Source organism: Erinaceus europaeus, chromosome 16 (assembly GCF_950295315.1).
Source record: "Erinaceus europaeus chromosome 16, mEriEur2.1, whole genome shotgun sequence".
Classification (NCBI taxonomy): Eukaryota; Metazoa; Chordata; class Mammalia; order Eulipotyphla; family Erinaceidae; genus Erinaceus; species Erinaceus europaeus.
In genome coordinates, this window is record NC_080177.1 from 48483577 (window position 1) to 48502157 (window position 18581).

Below are 18581 nucleotides of genomic sequence, written 5' to 3' on the forward strand. Positions count from 1 at the left end.
ATGGATCAGATATCAAAAATATTGAGCAAACATGCTCATTCATGCTCTCCTGTGGAATAGAACTTTCTGGAAAGATAAACTTTTGAAGGAGAGTCAATCTTTGGTCTGTGAGAGGCTTGTCCTTAGAAAGGTGACCTAGACCCCACCTGCAGGAGAGTTACTTCACAAGTAGTGAAGCAGGTCTGCAGGTGTCTATCTTTCTCTCCCCCCTCTCTGTCTTCCTCTCCTCTCTCCATTTCTCTCTGTCCAGCAAGAATGACATCAATAATAACTACAATAACAAAACAACAAGGGCAACAAAAGGGAATAAATAAATATTAAAAAATTTTTAAAGTGACCTAGGGAACTGGTTAGGACTTATACATCCCCAAAGCACAGACCTTTATTATAAGGTCTGGGTCCCTGCTTAACTGAACTCTGCTTGGCCTTCAAGGTCTTTAACACTTCTTCTGGAAGGGGTTTTCCTTCTGTATGCAGTAACCTGGAAATAAGCATCTCTCATGCTGTGTGCCTGGACCTCAGATCAGCCAGGAGCCCCATTTTCCAGGAGGGTGTGGAATGAAAGGGCAAGAATGCTATAAGTGTCCTCAAGCCAAGTAGCCCAGGGGAGTGTGAGTGACATGGAAGTGTAAGGAGCTCTGCTTTGCCGTGAACTAGCTGTGTGACTTAGGCTAAATTACTTAGCCTGTACTCAGACTCAGATTCTTTTGTATTGACATCATTTTTTAAAGTTTATTAATTTTTTTTGGTAGCCTGGGAGGAGACACAGTAGATAAAGGGTTGGACTCTCTAGTGGGAGGTCCTCAGTTGGAACCCTGGCATTGCATGTGCCAGTGATGTTCTGGTTCTCTCTCCTCCCTCACTAATAAACAAGTAAATCCTTTAAAAGAGTATTAATTTTTATGAGGGAGAGAGATAAAGAGAGACACCAAGGTACCATTTAGTTCTGGCATATGTTGGTGCCAGGGATTGAACCGGGGACCCCTGAGCCTCTCATATACAATTCTGGTATACTATAGCTCCTAGTCTCAACTTCTTGTAAACTGGGGCCAAAAGAACCCACAAAGTGCAGGTGACCCCATAGTAAGGTGGTAAGAAGCAAGGAGACCCGTGCTTGCCATGCCCTGGGAAGTTTCTTGCTGTTTGTCACCAGGGGGCAGCACCCTGAGGCTGATCATCCTCCTTCAGGTTCACTCCCAGCATGGCCTTGAGTCCCTGGTCAATCTGGGAGACTGTGTGTGTGTGTGTGTGGCCAGGGAACCCAGATTTGGTCCAGAAAACTCTCCCCAAGACAAAGAATTGTCCTGATAAAAAACCTAATAAAGGTGTGAAGTCTGGGAGACATCTGGAGTTCCCAAACATTGTTGGGGCCCCAAAGACCAGGTTCCTTAGTCCCACTGAATTCCTGGTCACTTGGAACAAGGACCAGTCTCCCTGATATCTGAAGCAGCACATCCACCCTACCCTTTCCAGAGGGTGTGTTCTGGTGGGCACTGCCCTCATATGATCTCAAGGACAGCTGGGCATTTCCCTCCAAAGACCCTCCCCACTGTCTGGAACAGTTGGCAGGCAGCTGGTAGCTGTCAGCCCAGTGCTGTCATTCCTGGCAGGCTTCCACACTGCCTTCAGCTGCTGTAGCCTGATGTGTGGGTGCTAGGCCTGCGCACCCACACATCAGGCAGGCCAGGCTGGCTGTTGGGCAGCACCACAGGGCTGCCATCCCCAGGTCCCTCATGACCCTTCCAGGACAAGCTGCTCTGGTGGGAGGCAGGTAATATTGGGTCATAGGCTGGCTCCTTCAGGGCCAGCCACAGGGTGTCCCGCTTGGCATTCAGCTGGCCACGCTTAGGCACTGGACGCTCGGTTTCATCCAGATCCTCTGGGGAGGCACCTATGGAGTCGGCCACTCGGGCACTGGGTTCTGAGGTGCTCAGGCAGGTCTCGTCAGAGACACTGAGGCCCTCCAGGGTGCTGGCTGAGGAGCTGAGGCAATCTGGGGGCTCTGCAGCCCTGGGCTTGGGTGAAGGGACCTGGGCTTCTGGAGAGACATGCCCAGGCTCAGCCCTCTGCCCTTGGGGTTGCTGCTTGGCCTGGGGCTGGAGGCCAGCCTGCTTGTAGGGGGATGATGTCTGCAGAGCTGGGCATTGACTGAAGACAGCCTGGTGGTGCAGGAACAGCTCCCGAGGTGAGACGGGGGCTACAGGGGGCCGGTTGCAGCAAGGGCCGTCCTGCAGCTGCAGGTCCTCGGAGAGCACGGAGGGGCGGTGGGACAACTTGCTGGTAGCCGTACTGTTGTCGAAGCTGGGGCTCCGGCGCCGGGCCAGAGGCTGGAGCTCATACTGCTCTGAGCAGGCCCTGGGAGGCTCTCCAGCCGGCCCTGCTCCACGACCTGCCTTCTCCGCACCTGGGTCCCCAGTGTCCCAGGGCAGGTGTGCGCAGGGCCAGAGGATCTGCCCACAGTTCTTCTCAGGCCCAAAGAAGCAGCAGAGCGACTGAAAGAAGAAGCTGGCAAAGCCGCAACTGACGCACTTGACCATCATGAGGACTATGCCCAGCTTGCGGTAGAGGAGCACAGTGGCGGGAAGCATGAGCACCCCCGCTGCGAACAGTGTGGCTGCCCCCACCGCCGTGGCACAGCTGGTCTGGCGCAGTGAGAAGGCCACGCGGCTCAGGCGGTCGGGGTGTGGGCACAGGTGGTAGGAGATGCAGTAGTTGACAGTGAAATCCACGGAGAGCCCCACGGAGGCAGAGAGGAAGAGGACCTCGGCAGTGTTGAGCTGCCACTCCAGCAGAACCAGGAGGCCCACAGTCAGCAGCACTGTGCCGGCCACAGCAGCCACGGAGAATAGGCTGAGAGGGACGTTCCAGGTGCCTAGCAGCAGGGTGGTGAAGGCCAGGGCTAGCGCCAGGCCCAGCACCACGGCGGGCTCAGTGCTCAGGCTGTGCTGCAGGCTGTACAGCCCCAGCTCGCTGGTGAGCCAGCCCCTGCGCAGGCCTGGCGGCGCCCGGCCCAACTCACCTACCAGCCAGCCGCTGAGCTCCGAGTGGAAGCGGTGCGCCTGGTTGTAGTCGGCACTGTACAGGAAGCTGGTCTGGAACTGCAGCACCAGGGCGGCCAGTTCACCCTGGGGACTGAAGCGGGCCCCCAAGTCCCGAGTACCGCGGGGGCCCTGCTCCAGAGCCATCATTTTCAGGCAGTGCAGGAAGAGCTGGGGAGCCCAGGGGAAGTCCGGATGGCCACAGCAGATGCCAGGCCCCAGGCGTGCACAGCTGGGGCTGTGCATCCAGCGCTGCAGCGCCTCCACTAGGCAGAGCGTGGGCCCACCTTCCGGCTGGGCCCCGAAAAAGCTCTGGTTGCGCGCCCCGCGGCACAACGCCAGCAGCCAGCGCTGCGCCTCCGGCCCGCTGGCCGAGAAGGTGGGGTCGCTCACCAGGGAGGTGTTGCTGCGCGGGTCCAGAGGGTCTCCCGTGTCCACGGGCAGGACGCCCCACACCAGCACTACTGGCATGTGGCTGCCCTCTCCCTGGCGCAGGCGCTCGAACAGGAATTGCTGGCGGTACTCGGCGTCGAAGCGCTCGAACGGGTGGCTGGGTCGGAAGACTTGGCCGCGAGGCGGCGGCAGGGTGGGCAGGCGCAGGCGGGGGCTGACACCAGCGATGTAGGCGCCCCCAGCCGCCAGCGCGGTGAACCAGCAGATCCAGATGTAGCGGAACTTGATGACGCCGCAGGGCAGCAGGCGCTGGAAGAGCAGGCGCGACGTGCTGGTGGCTGCCCTGCGGAGAGCCCGGAGCCGTCGGGCCAGTGCCAGCGCCAGCCGCCGGGGCGCGCAGCAGCACCCGCAGGGGCCCAGAACCCGGGGAGAACCGCCACCGGCAGAGCCCTGCGGCCCTGCGCAGCCCCCGCAGGCTCCCCGCGCCAAGTAGCGCTCATGCAGCACAGCAGAGGCGGGCAGCCAGGCCAGGGCTAGAGCCAGGTGTGACAGCACAGCGGTGCCCATGTACAGGGCGAAGCAGCGCACGGCAGGCAGGTGGCTCAGGTAGCTGGCGTAGAAGGCGGCGCCCGTCGTGAGGCCTGAGACCAGCAGCAGGTAGCCGAAGTGGTGCATGGTGCGGGCCACACGCGGCTCCAGCCCTCCCGATGGCAGCTGGTTCTTGCTCAGGCGCCAGAGGTCGAAGAAGACAAGGGAGTGGTTGGCACAGACGCTGCTGAGCAGGACCAGGGCTGCCAGGTTGACGAAGGGGAAGTAAGCCACGCGGAAAGCCACGCGGTAGAGGAAGAAGGCCACCAGCAGCGAGCCCAGCACGCCCAGCAGCACCATGAGCATGAGGAAGAGCGAGCGCAGGTAGAGTGCCAGGCTGAGGAAAAGGGCGGCCAGGGCCAGCAGGGGGTACACCGTGTCCTGGGCCAGGTAGTGCCTGAGCAGCTCCTGCTTGAGGCCCAGATCCATGCCTGTGATGGATGTGTAGTTGTCAGACAGCCCCCAGGGTGTGGCCAGGCGGTCCAGGTAGATGCCCATCATGGAGGTACCCTTGGGGGTGGGCAGAAAGAGCAAGCTGTACTTGAGAGAGGGCACCTGATAGTCAGCTGTCTGGGGGCTCAGAAAGTCCCTGTCCAGCAGGAAGTGCAGGAGCTGGTAGACAGCACTGGTCCGGGAGCACTTGGCAGGCACCTGGGCGCAAAGCAGGGGCTTGTCGTGCCCAGGGCCCAGGCAAGCCGGCACCAGGGTGCCTTGGTGGTAGTGGAGGGCGCAGGTGCGCAGCAGGGCCAGCGTGCGGGCTGCGTCAGCCGGGGTGGTGTCCAGGCAGGAGGAGCGGTTGGACAGCACTGCCACATAGTTGCCAAGGGACCAGCTGGGGCAGCACTCATTGGCAGTCGTGCGCTGGCATAGAGCCTCAAAGTGGGCATGGGAGCGGATCTGGGGGGCACACAGTAAGGGAGAATTCAATGGCTGCCCAAGGGCCCTGGCTACAGCCTGCCCAGACCCTCGCCTCCCCTTGTGTGGCAGCATAGAGATGGATGGTATTGACAGCCAGACAGAAATGGTTGGTATCAGGACTGCATTTGACTCCTGGCACAGGTGCCAGTAGCTATATGCTGACCCATCAGAGAGCTTTGGCTACACACACAGACCAGGAGCAGGAGTAGAGGTGACAGTAAACCAGCCATTCCCAGGCTGAGGGCACTGCTGGACATCTTTGCACAGTGGGGTGGCAAAGACAGTGCTGACACAGGAATCACCTGGTCTTGCCCCCAATTGGCTGCCCAGTCTTGAATCTGAGATTGTGGTGCCATTTATGAAGTGTTGACTATCACCAGCATGATGTTTTTTTTTCCCTTCAAATTCTGCATTGTTTGTCTTATCTCTATGAGAAGGGTGTCATTGTAACTCTCCCCATTTTTATTTTATTTTATTTTTGCTGCCAAGATTTTGTTGGGTCTTTGCACCTGCACAATCCCACCATTCCCTGCAGACTTCACTCCTTTTCCTTTCAATCAGATAGAAACAGGGAGTTGAGGGGTCAGGTGGTAGCACACTCAGGAGTGTGCTATATGTGAGGACCTAGGTTCAAGTCCTTAGCCTCCATCTGCAGAGGGGACTTCAGGAGTGGTGGAACAGTGATGCAGATGTCCCTCCTTCTCTCTCTGCCTCCTTCTTCCTCAATCTATCACCCTCTATAAAACAAAACAAACAATAAAACTACTAGGAACAGTGGAACCATACAGGCACTGAGCCCCAGTGATAGGTAACCCTGGTGGAAAAAACAACACAAAACAAAAACAGAGATACTTCAGTACTTTAAATGCTTTTGTGTTCAGTAAAGTGGCTGGATCTACTTGGTGGTGTCTAGCCTCATTCTGACAGTAAACCTTTCTTTAGATGCCATAGTATGTCTCCAATTAGCATGGCTGCATTGGAGTTGCTTGGATTGATGGTGGATGGGTGCATAGACTGGGCTTACTACTCCTAACAGCCCCTGGCCTGCATGACTCTTCATCCAGTACCTGTGTCTTGGCTCTTCTAGGAATAGCTGACTGCTGGTTTAGGAGATGACACAGTGGATAAGGCACTGGACTCTCAGACATTAGCTCCTCAGTTTGATCCCCAGCATCTCATGTGCCAGAGTGATGCTCTGGTTCTCTCTCTCTCTCTTTCTTATTAGTAAAGGAATTAAAATTTTTTTAAAAAGGAGAGAAAACAGTTGACTCTTCTTCCCCACCCCACCTCACCCCAGGCTTCCTCTGCAGTATTGGGACCCTTCCCTCCACAGAGAGCACTCCCCCCAGTCCACCCTGGAAGTCCAGGCCCACTGCATTCCTGGGTTCCTGCAGCTGGCCCTTGGCTCTCCGCGGTGGGTCCCTGGCTCTCCCCTGACCCCAGCACCCCTCTGCCAGTTCACCTGGTCCTGCTCCATGCGGCACATAGAGTGGATGGCGTGCAGGTTCCATAGACTGCCGGCCGAGGTTGACATGAACACCAGCTGGGCGTAGCTCTTTTCTGCAACACACCCAAAATTAGCCCTTCTACCCTGGGATTTGGACCCACCAAAGGGAAGATGCTAACCCAGGCCTCTGTGAGGCTTAGTGTCTTGGGAAGCTGTATCATATGTGTCCTGCCTTTCCCCCACCCCCCAAAGGCTGTCCCTGAGCACTAGAGATCTGTCCCACACTCCCACTGCCATCCAGCTCCCTAGGCTGGAACATAACCAGCCAGTCACATCCTTTCTGTCTGTCCAACTCCCTGGACCTCCTTCTTCAGGTCTTGCTGCTTCACTAGGGGCACAGGGATTGCTATTCACACCAGGCCCCACAGGCAGTGGCTTACCAGGGGGGCCACAGAAGAAGCTCTCCTGCCCTCTGTCTTCTGGGGGCTCCACCATTCTCCGGGGCTGGGCCACCCCCTCTTGGGCACTGCTCCAGGGTGTGGGGCTCAGGGGGACATGAGAGCTTGAACTAAGGTAGAGAAAGAGGCTGTCTCAGTGGCTTGGGAGATGGTACAGTGGGTAAGGGGTTGGACTATCAGGAGTGTGGTCCTGAGTTCAATCCCTGACATTACCTATGCCAAGTGATTCTCCTGTTCTTGCTCTCCTCTCTCATTGATAATTTTGTTTCTAAAGAGTGGCCTGGGACATGGTGCAGTGGATGAAGCATTGGGCTTGGAAAGATGAGGCCCAAGTGGATGAGGCCCAAGTTTGATTCCTGCCATAATGTGAGCCAGAGTAATTCTCTGGCTGCACCCCCTAAATAAATAAATAAATAAATAGATAATAGTTTGTTTTGTTTTGTCTTAACATTGCTCAACTCTGACTTATGGTGGTGCTGCAGATTGAACTTGGGACCTGTGGTGCCTCAAGCATTTTTGCTTAATTTTTTTTTTTTTTTTTTGCATAACCACTATTCTATCTTCCTAGCCCCTGGGGGAAAATAAGTCAGGAGGTGGGCTCACTCAGAGGAGGCATTCATGTTCCAGGGGGCCCTGGTAAACCCCTCTGAGCAGCCTCTTAACCCCAGACCCTCACAAGAAGCCATATTCTTCCCATTCTTCCATAAGTGTCGAGATGGGATCTGATTACCTGTTGAGCTCCAGATCTGGGGATAGGGTCAACAGCTTTCCAGGGCCTGTGAGGGTCTGCAGGGCCCTCCAGACCATCAGTCTTCGCCCAAGGTCTGTGTCCCGAGGCTCGAACCCCTGCAGAGAGGCAAGAGTAGGAGGAGCCCCATTTGGCCCTTTTCACTTTTCCTTCTTGGGCCTGCCTCTGTGCCATCTACCTCCTCTCTCCAGAGGTCATGGGCCCACCATCACCACCCCCTCCCAGTTGGGCCACTTCAGTTTTGACCCCCACCCTCCCCACTACCCCTCACCAGTAAGGGCGTGGAGAAGTCAGGCAGCAGGCCCCCCAGCAGCCCAGCCAGGCCACAGAGAAGGATGACGGCCAGGCACAGCAGCAGCATGGCCACTGGCCACTCGGCGATCAGCTGAGAGTAGCTGGGGAGAGGAAAAGAAGCCGCCTGATGTGGGGCTGGGGTGGCAGCAGGGAGTGAAGGGAGCCAGCAGAGCAGCCACTAGACAGGGTGCTTGACTTTGGGATGCAGGGCATACCTACCTCTTTGGCACCCGAAAGGCCCGTTCCTGCCTGGGAAAGAGAATATGAGACACTTGTCAGAGTCCCCAGGAGTGGGATGGGTTTGGCATCGGAAGAAGGTGGAATTGATTCTCTTAGACTCTGTCTGTTTTGTTTTTTTTTAAGATTTATTAATAGGGGCTGGACAGTGACACACCCTGTTGAGTGCATATGCCACCATGCAAGAAGATCTGAGATTAAACCCCTGGTCCCCAACTTCAGGGGGAAGTTTCATGAGTGGTGGAGTGATGCTGCAGGTGCCTCTTTCTCTCTCTTCCTCTCTCTCTCTCATCCTCTATATATTTCTTTGTCTCTCTCACCCTCTGTCAAGGAAAAAAAAAGATAAAAAGGGCCCCTGGGAGCAATGAAGTCCTAGTGTAGGCACAGAATCCCAATAATAATCCTGGATATATATATTAGGGATAGATGGAGCAAGAGAGAACCAGAGTATCTGACACATGTGATGCCAGGGGTCAAACTCAGAACTTCATGCTTGAAAGTCTGAATCTGACACTTTATCCACCACTCCACCTCCTAGGTCAAGGTTTTTTTTGTTTTTTTTTTTACTTTTAAGCTTGAACCAATACTTTCTCACCCTTCAGAGGCAGGCAGTGCCTTGGGCTTCCTCTTAACCAAGAAGTCTAGAGTTTTGGGCATAACTCACTTAAAAAAAAAAAGAGCTGGGGAGATAGCATAATAGTTATGCAAAGTACTTTCATGCCTGAGACTCCAAGGTCCCAGGGTCAATCCCCAACACCACTATAAGCAAGAACTGAGCCATGTACGCTATCTCTCTCTCTATCATTTTTCTATATATCTATCATTAAAATAACATAAAATAAAGTAAGGTTAATTTATTAACATGAGAGAGTGTGCACACCAGAGCATCACTCTGGAACATGACAATGCCAAGGATCAAACTTAGGACTTTACACTTCCAAGTCCACTGTACCACTTTCTGTTTTTTTTTTTTTGCCACCAGGGCCTTTGCTGGGGCTTGGTGCCTGCCTAGCTCCATTGCCCCTGCTGGTCAGTTTTTCTTTCCTCTAGATAGAAGGTGAGAGAGAGGACATACAGTAGTAGCACTCAACCACTCATGATTCATCATGCCTGCTGGCACTTCCATGTGCCAGGGGCCTGAACCTGGTTCTTCACTCGTGGTAATGTGAGCTCTGCTGGGCGAGACACCTGCTAGTCCAAGTGGTTCCCTTCCTTCCTTCCTTCCTTCCTTCCTTCCTTCCTTCCTTCCTTCCTATTTGTCAATGGGGAGGGGTAAGTTGGGGGAGGGGAAGAGCATGTATTCGGTAGTGAGAGTATCACTTTGACACATGCAGTGCTGTGGATCAAACTCTGGATCTCATGCTCCCTTGCTTTTAAGTCTAGTGTTCTAGCCACTGCACCACCTCTCTGGCTGCTTGCTCCCCTTTGAGCCCTACCCATCTTCCAGAGGTAGGTTGCTGGAGCACTTCTTACCTGATGCTGACCACATGGTGTTGCACAGCTGGCGACTTCCAGGCTCCATCGCGTTGTGAGGGGACTGGGGAGGGGCTGATGCTGGAGCTGTGGGAGCAGAGAGCTGCCCGGTCCCCCAGCCCTGGCAAGGAACTGCCCCCTCGGTATTCATGTGGTGCTCGGGGATAGGTGAAGTGGACAGGGGCCAAGGGGCTGGACACACCCACAGACTGGAAGGTGTTGGCTGCTGGTGGGGTCCCCGTGGCACTGCATGGCTCTTCACCATTGCTGTGGAGGGAACCATTCCTGTCCAGGCTGGCCTGTGGGGCCACAGCCTTGCTGGGGGGCCTGGGGAGAGAGGACACAGGGGAGATGAAGTGGGGGTAGCTGTCACACTAGCACTGCTCAATAAGGCAGAACAAGGAGTGGGAACCTTGGGGAGGCTTCATTAGAATTCCAGGGTAGGGGAGTTGGGCGGTAGTGCAGTGAGTTAAGTGCACGTGGCACAAAGTGCAAGGACAGGCATAAGGATCCCAGTTCGAGCCCCCAGCTCCCCACCTTCAGGGGAGCCACTTCACAGGAGGTGAAGCAGGTCTGTAGGTGTCTGTCTTCTTCTCTCCCTCTCTGTCTTTCCCATCTCTCTTCATTTCTCTTTGTCCTATCCAACATCAATAACAACAACAACAACAATAAAAAACAAGGGCAACAAAAGGGAAAATAAATAAATAAGAAGTCCCAGGGTAGATGTATATGGGAGCTCACATCTGCACCCCTAGTCTACCTCTTGGGTCCACTGTTTCTTTATTCATCTGTTCCTGCTCTCAGGAGCCATCATCAACTGCTTCTAGATGTGTCCAGTATGCTTTTACATGTGGGCTCTGTCTCTCTTTTATACTTTATTTATTTATTCATGAGAAATGATAGGAGGAGAGAGAGAAAGAACCAAACATCACTCTGGTACATGTGCTGCTGGGGACTGAATTTTTTTAAAGATTTTATTTATTTATTAATGAGAAATATAGGGAGAGAGAAAGAACTAGGTATCACTCTGGTACATGTGTTGCTGGGGATTGAATTCAGGACCTCCTGCTTGAGAGTCCAATGTTTTGTTCACTGTGCCACCTCCTATCTCTCCCTCTCTGTCTCCCTTTCTTATTAAACAAATAAAAAAAAGAAGGAGAAGAAGAGAAATGATGGAAGCATTTCCTTTGTTTTACGAACTTAAAAGGTGAGGCTCAGCGCACTATAGGAGATTGGACATAGGGAGAGGACAGTGCACTGGGAGAGAGGACAGCACAGAGGACAATCCAACTTGGATAGGGCTGGGAATAGGCCCTGGGGAGTTTGCAGAGCCCTTGTAGCCTTCCCACTGCCCTTGAACCACAAGGCAGAGGGCCTGCCTGCTTTGTGAGGGTGTGCACAGAGGGGAGAGAGTTGGGGGACACCCTTCCACCCCTGACCCACTCCAAGGAACTTGTTGGGAGGAATTAACAACCAGTTCTCTTTGAGAATTATGAGAAAACAATCCAGGAAAGTGGCACAGTGGATAAGGTTCTGGGCTTTCAAGCTTGAGGTTGAGTTCGGTCTCTAACATAGCATGTGCCAAAGATGCTCTGGTTCTCTCTATGCTTCTCTCTTGTTAGTTAATTTAAAAAAATAATTAAAAAATAAATAGAAAGGACAAGGGTAGACTTTGAGAAGTCTCACTCAAAGAGTGAGCTCAACCTCACTCTGGATTTCTGGGGGGAGGGTGTGAGTGGTAGATAGACAGACTCCCCACTCTAATGACAGAATTGCCAGATACAGGAAGGAGAAGAATGTCTGAGGGCCCTGACTAGGGGATGGGGAGGTGGGAGGCTGAGGGACCTTGGGCTGGGCAGCCTTATCTCCTCACCCCTGTCCATTAGGTTCAGTTGCCCATCTGAGCTGGCATGGCTCCTGAGAAAAAGCCAGGCTTCTGGCTAGCTGCCTTGGCTTCTGGTTCTGCCTCTTGCACCACTGAAGGGATTGTGGACCAGAATGCCTGTGAAGATGGTGAGGGGACACTGCCATGGAGCAACTGGACAGGACAGGGAGCTCTTCCTCGCCTCCCCCACCCCAGCAGGTACAGTGAGCTGGAGGGAATGGGGTTCATGTGGAGGTTAAATTAGAGGGTGCTGGCAGTGTGGAACAGCTTCCTGGCTAAGTCACCCTTTAGGTCTGGGGCCCTAGGGTAACATATCTTATACTTAGTATGTTATATGCAGAGTGAGGGTGTGGGGGTCATGCCTCTTGGGTTTGGTACAAGAAGTAGCTGATATGATTGTGACATGAGTTACCTAGTGGATAAGCTTTGCCTGTAAAGACACTTGCTCTCCTGGCCTTTCCCCCATGCAGTGCCACAGGGATGTGTGCCAGTGGAGTGCACACATTATCACACTCGAGGACCAGGTTCAAGTCCCAGTCCCTACCTACAAGAGAGAAGCTTCATGAGCATGGAGCTGTAGGTGTTTCACCTCGCAGTATCTCTTGTTTTCTATTTAAAAAAATATAATGGCCTTGGGGTCATGGTGCATGATAGTGGAAAAGGACCCACGTTGGAGCTGAGAGTGCTCTGTATTCAGCTACTGCAGGGAGAAGAGGAACTGTAGCTATTCCCCAACAACTGCACTGTAAACCATTAAAATAACCTAAATCAGTAAAATGATTTAAAAAATTAATAATGGCCTCCTAGAGCAGTGGAGTTTTGTAGGCACCAACCCTAGAAATAACCTGCATGGTAAAAAAAAAGTACATTTATGTTTACGACCTGACCCCTTTAGGCCTCCAATAATCTGTTTCCATTTTAGTACTTCTTCTCACACCTTGAGAATCTCACTACATATATAATTATGATACTTTTCTTTAGATTATTCAACAGCTACCTCAGCTACATTTGATCTTGTTCAATCACTGATAGATAGTTCCATCCAACCTTTAGGAAAACAAAAATATGACTCTAGTTGTTTTAGAGCAAGACCTCAGATGACCACAGTTGATGACATCACTGTCCTAGCGCATAAACAGCTTATGGGTGGTGGGGGGAGGAGCAAAATATCTCACTTCGATAGGTGAGCTTGTTTTATCATGGGCCCAAACCAGGTTTGAGCCTGACCCTCTACTGCACTGAAGGAAACTTTGGTGCTGTGGTGTTTTTATTCTTTTTTTTTAAACATTCTTTTAAAAATATTTTATTTATTTTTATTTTTGAGAGAGATGGAGAGAGAGGGGAGAGAGAGAGAAGGGGAAAGATACAGAGGGAAAGACGAGAGCATTGCTCAGCTCTGGCTTATGGTGGTGCAGGGGATTGAACCTGGGACTTAAGAGCTCAGGCATGAGAGTCTCTTCACATAACCATTATGTTATCTACCCCTGTCCCTGTGGTGTTTTTGTTTTTTTTTTTTAAATCTGTCAGTCAGTAAAACTATCTATCTCTGTCTTTATCTTTCTAGTTGAAAAAAAGTCAGTCTGAAGTGGTGACAACAGCAAAAAAAGATCTTATGGAATAAAGAAAAGAAAGAAAATAAGATCTCATGGGGGCTGGGAACTAGCTTAACTGGTAAAGGACAAGTCATTATGTCCAAGGCCCTGGGTATGAGCCCCAGCACTACATAGGAGCACTGTGGATAGCACAGTGGGAACTTCATGGATGGTGGAGCAGTGCTATGGTGTCTCTTATCTTTTTTTTTTTTTTAAATATTTATTTTGAGTATGGACCGACCAGTCAACGCCCATGTTCAGCGGGGAAGCAATTACAGAAGCCAGACCCTCTACCTTCTGCATCCCACAATGACCCTGGGTCCATGCTCCCAGAGGGATAGAGAATGGGAAAGCTACTGGGGAGGGGGTGGGATATAGAGAATGGGCGGTGGGAATTGTGTGGAGTTGTACCCCTCCTACCCTATGTTTTTGTTAATTAATCCTTTCTTAAATAAAATAAAATAAAATAAAATATTTATTTTATTTATTCCCTTTTGTTGCCCTTGTTGTTTTATTGTTGTAGTTATTATTGTTGTTGTTGTTGTTGGATAGGACAGAGAGAAATGGAGAGAGGAGGGGAAGACAGAGGGGGGAGAGAAAGACAGACACCTGCAGACCTGCTTCACTGCCTGTGAAGCGACTCCCCTGCAGGTGGGGAGCCGGGGTTCGAACTGGGATCCTTATGGCGGTCCTTGTGCTTTGCACCACCTGCGCTTAACCCGCTGCGCTACTGCCCGACTCCCTGTGTCTCTTATCTTTAAAGAAAATGTAGTGCATGAATAAGTTCCTGAGTCCTGTTAATGGAACCACACAAAACAAAACAGCAAAGATTGAGAGGGCCTAGACCGTGGGTGGAAGGGAAGTTGGACAAGTGACTTGGGCTTATGCATGCAAGTGTGAATATCTACTTTTAAGATTTTTTAACTTTATTTATTTATTATTGGACAAAGACAGAGAGAAATTGAGGGGCAGGGGAGATAGAGATGGAGAGAGACAGAGACACCTGCAACCCTGCCACCACTTGTGAAGCTTTCCCCTTGTAGGTGGGGACCAGGGGCTTGAACACAGGTCCTTACGCACTGCAGCATGTGCACTTAACCAGGTGCGCCACCGCCTGGCCCCTACTTTTAAAATTTTTAAAAATTATTTATTTATTTATTTATGAGAGAGGGAGAACCTCTCTCATTCTGGTACATGTAATGCTAGGAATTGAACTTAAGACAACATGCCTGAGAGTCTAACACTCTAGCCATTGTGCCCCTTCCCAGGCCGCTTCTTTGAGATTTTTATTCTACACGTCTCTCTCTCTCTCTCTCTTTTTTTTTTTCTGACACTGTGCTTGGATTGGATTCTGATTTTGAAAGTATGGTGATGACCCAGTTGCCTTGATGGTCCTCTTTAGGGTACAGCCTGTCTTGCAGGGCCAGGAAGGTGAGGAGGGTGAGGAGGCTACCTGCCCCAAGTAGTCCGTGTTCTGAGAAGGCAGCACTGGACTTATCTTAGAAGCCAGCTTTCCACTTGGAAATAATACCAATTTCTTTTCACTGAAAGAAGCCTGAATTCCAGAGGGTTCTTATGGGAGTGTCACCGAAGCACTCTGCCTTAGCCAGTCTGCCAGACCTCAGGAACTCACTTACTCCTAAACTCGCTCTGCTTCAAGGCAGATGCCAGTGCCAGCTTCACTTATTTACTTATTTTTCATATTTATTTTCCCTTTTGTTGCTCTTGTTTTTTTATTGTTGTTATTGATGTCATTGTTGTAGATAGAGAGAAATGTAGAGAGGAGGGAAAGAGAGAGAAGGGGAGAGAAAGATAGAAACCTGGCAGACCTGCTTCACCGCTTGTGAAGCAACTCCCCTGCAGGTGGGGAGCCAGGGGCTAAGTCGGGATTCTTATGCGGTCCTTGCACTTCACGCCACATGTGCTTAATCTGATGCGCTACTGCCCAACTCCCCACTTATTTGTTTTTGAGGGGGAGAGACAGAGATAGAAGGAGACAGTGGTCTGAGAGGTGGCACAGTGAATAAAACATTGGAATCTCAAGCATGAAGTCTGAATTCAATCCCTAGCAGCACATTACCAGAGTGATATCTGATTCTTTCTCTCTCCACCTATCTTTCTCATAAATAAATAAGTAAATCTTAAAAAAAAAAGAGAGATAGAAGGAGACACATTATAGCACCATTCTACCTCTTGTGACGCTTCCTCTGCTTCAAATGCTTCCATGTGATGACCCAGGGATTGAACCCAGGTCATTGTGAATGATCACATGTACACTCTACCAGGTGATCCACCTGCTTTGTCCCCCAAACCCCCTAGTTTGTTTCCCATTCATTTGCTTTGACTGGGGAACTGCTTGACCCAAGGGTCAGCTGTTCTCAAGTTTTGCCATTCTTGATTATGTGCATCAGTGTGGCAGGATCTGAAACATTCCTCTCTCAAACTGCTGTGCACTCAGTTCCCTGCCTTTCCCTCCCAGGGCTCCCTGGAGACCTCTTGGTCCTAAGAGCTCCACCTGGCCTTGGAGGGCCTTAATTCTCATGCTCTTGGTTCCAGTTTCTCAGCTCAGCCCGGGATGAGTAGCTTCTTGGACCACCTGCAGGTGCTTGTAGGCCTGTTAACCAACTAACTGGAAAGTGGTGATGCAGGTTTCATTAGAGGCCAAAGACAGCACTGGCAGGGCTTCAGGAACAGGCTCATTTGGGGACCAGTTTACACATGTATTAGCCACAACCCAAGCACATGGACAGCCAACCTCCCAGCACATGGACAGCCTTGTGATCACAGAGTGGCCAGAACAGATGGCCTTTCATGCCACTAGGAAAGTGAAAAGGCAATTTAACACACACACACACACACACACACACACACACACACACACACACAGTGTGTGTGTACTATTTTATTATTTTATTCATGGTATGTCTACCTCCCAAAGTGCTGCTGAACTCAGAAAGAGCTTATCTATATTCTTTGGACTGGACTGAACAGAGTTCCTTTGCCAGGGCTTCTGGAAAGAGAGCAGAGAGCGACCCAGGTGTACCCGGAAAAGAGCAAGTGGTCCATGCCTAAGAGTAACCCCCCACATATGGTGAAAGTGAGCAGACCAGGCAGAGATGATCCTAAGTAAAACATACAAAGCAGTAACTGACTCTCCAGCCTTTTCTAAGGATGCTTCTGACTTCTTCCTGTCCTGTCACTGTTACTGTCCCTGCTGTGTCCACTTCCTGGGCCAGAGAGCAAAAACATTCTTCTTTGTCTCAGCCCTTTGAAGAAAGCTCAGTCCCTTTCAGATTGAAAGATGGCTCTCATGAGTTCATCATAAAGGGAAGGAAATAGGCTTTTCCACTTGTGGGGACTTCTCCCATGCCTTGGCCTTTAACCAGGGGCAGTCTGCAGCACTGTGTCCACCCTGCCCCCACCACTTCTTCAGTCCAAGCAGGGGTAAACAGGGCTTTATCATGTCAGGGGAGGGAATCTAGAGGTGGTGAGCCAGGCAGGGCACAGGAATTGCGCCATATTGCAGCTACCTAGCTGCGCTATTCCCCCCTCCCCCCACAGTGGAGAGAGAGAGAGCGCTGGCTTTCAGCAGGAAGGTGTTCCTCCTGTCCTGTCCTGTCCTGTCCTGTCCCGTCCTGTCCAGCCTGTATACCGGACATTCCCAGATGGCGCAGGTGGCAGGTGGTTGCCACAAGTGGGGACACTGAGCCCACATGTGCGCCCCAGGAGGCAGTCAGGCGACGGGCTGGACAAAGGCAGTTTCTACGTGGCTGCTCTAGGCTTGTCCACTCCACCCCAGGGCACGCGCTCAGGAGGAGCACCCCGGGGCACGTGGAGAGGCTGGGACCCCTCGAGGTTCGCTGCAAGATCAGGGTTTTGGGAAGGGTAGAGGGGGCCTGGAAGCAGGTCGCCGCCCAACCTGTAAGACTCCCTGGAGGGCGGGGCGGGGTGGGACAAGGGCCTTGGGGGGGGAGCAGTGGGTGGGATGGTCGAAGGTGCCAGGGCGCTGCTGGAGAAGCACCCTGGGGGCAGCATGGGGCGTGGCCGGAGAGCCCAGAGCGCGCAGCCCCGGAGGGCCCAGGGAGGAGCTGAGAATGAATGGGGAGACTGGGCTGCTCCTGGGGCGCCCTGGCTGAGGGTGCTGGGAGGGTCTAGGAGCTGGGTCTGCCGGGCGGTTCGCCTTACCTGTCTGGAGAGCTCCTGTCTGGGGCCGAAGGCTCCCTCTCCGGCCTCTGCTCTCCTTCCCTACCCTGGCTGGGAGCCGGCCCGCCGCTGCTGCGGGTGTTGTCCATGCCCGTGGGCGGCACCGCTGTCCGGGCCCTGGTGCTGAAGTGGTGGGAGCTCTGCGCATGAGCCAGCAGAGCAGGCTGTGAGGAGCCCAGCCAATGGGCGCGGCTGTGGTGGGCGGAGCAGACCCTTCTCAAGGCACCGCCCTGGAGGCTCCAGCTCTTTATTTATTATTATTATTATTATTATTATTATTATTATTATTATTATTATTATTTTTTAGTAATTCAATATTGGTTTACAAAATTACTTGTCAACAGGGGTACAATTCCACACCGTTCCCAACACCAGATTTCTGAATCTCCGATCCCTCCATTGCAGTCCACCACGGTTCTCCCAAGGCTGCAGACATGGCTTAACCATCATGTCTACAGCTATCTGTCTACATTTGTACATAATTGCCCCATTTTTCTTCCAGGTCCAGTCCTCTCTTCCAAGCCACACATAACCCTATTACTACATTGAAATATCGCTCCCCTTTTCATCCTCTTTCTCTGCAACCTGATGAAGCTGGAGTTCAGAGCCCTCTTATCCTCTTCCTCCTATCACTTCTCTCCCACTGGGAATATGGATCAAATTTGTTTTTTGGGGTGCAGAAGATAGGAGTTCTGGATTCTGTAATTGCTTCTCTACTGGACCTGGGTGTTGGCAGGTTGATCCATACATACCCCCAGCCTGTCTCTATCTTTCCCTAGTGGGCTAGAGCTCTGGAGAGGCGAGGTTCCAGGACACATTGGTGGGGTTCGTCTGCCCAGAGAAGTCAAGGTGGAATCATGATAGCGTCTGCAGCTTAGTGTTTGGAAGGTGGCAGGAAATAAAGTGAGACAAAGTCTTTAATGAACAGGAACCAAAAAGTAGGAACAGAGAAGATTAGGGATCTTAGGATGGAAGAAAGCTAGGAAGTCCATTTTAGGCATGTTTATACGGGCCCACATCTATGGGAGTTTTTGCTTGTGTTTGATAGCTAGCATGAAGTTGGATAAAAACATTGTCTGAGAAAATGGTGTCAGAGTAGAGAAAAGAGCTATAACGTTGGATTAGGACAGAGAGTAGCTCCCATTCTTGAAAATATTCTGTGGATAGAATTAACTATTTGCCTCTATCCACCTGACCCAGGGCCCATATGTATGTTTATATTTAACACCAGAGCCTGTATAGCCTCTGAGTCCATATTGATCTGAGCTCACAGCTCATGATCACAGATGGAAATATTGTAGTCTGCA

General features: G+C 51.7%; 1 protein-coding gene across 2 annotated transcripts; it reads right to left on the reverse strand.

The window, feature by feature from the left end:
• Positions 1-718: 718 nt before the first annotated feature.
• DISP2 (dispatched RND transporter family member 2) lies at positions 719-17515 on the reverse strand. 2 transcript variants are annotated; one of them, XM_007538062.3, is made up of 8 exons: positions 17257-17515; positions 9595-9921; positions 8104-8133; positions 7862-7985; positions 7573-7688; positions 6825-6952; positions 6400-6497; positions 719-4916 (listed from the first exon to the last, which is right to left on the reverse strand). In XM_007538062.3, exons 1-8 carry the CDS (start codon positions 17361-17363, stop codon positions 1626-1628), a joined length of 4221 nt encoding a protein of 1406 aa, XP_007538124.1. In that variant the 5' UTR covers positions 17364-17515; the 3' UTR covers positions 719-1625. The 2 variants fall into 2 exon arrangements, with proteins under 2 accessions (XP_007538124.1, XP_016050244.1); XM_016194758.2 differs by lacking the exon at positions 8104-8133.
• Between the last annotated feature and the right edge of the window lie 1066 nt (positions 17516-18581).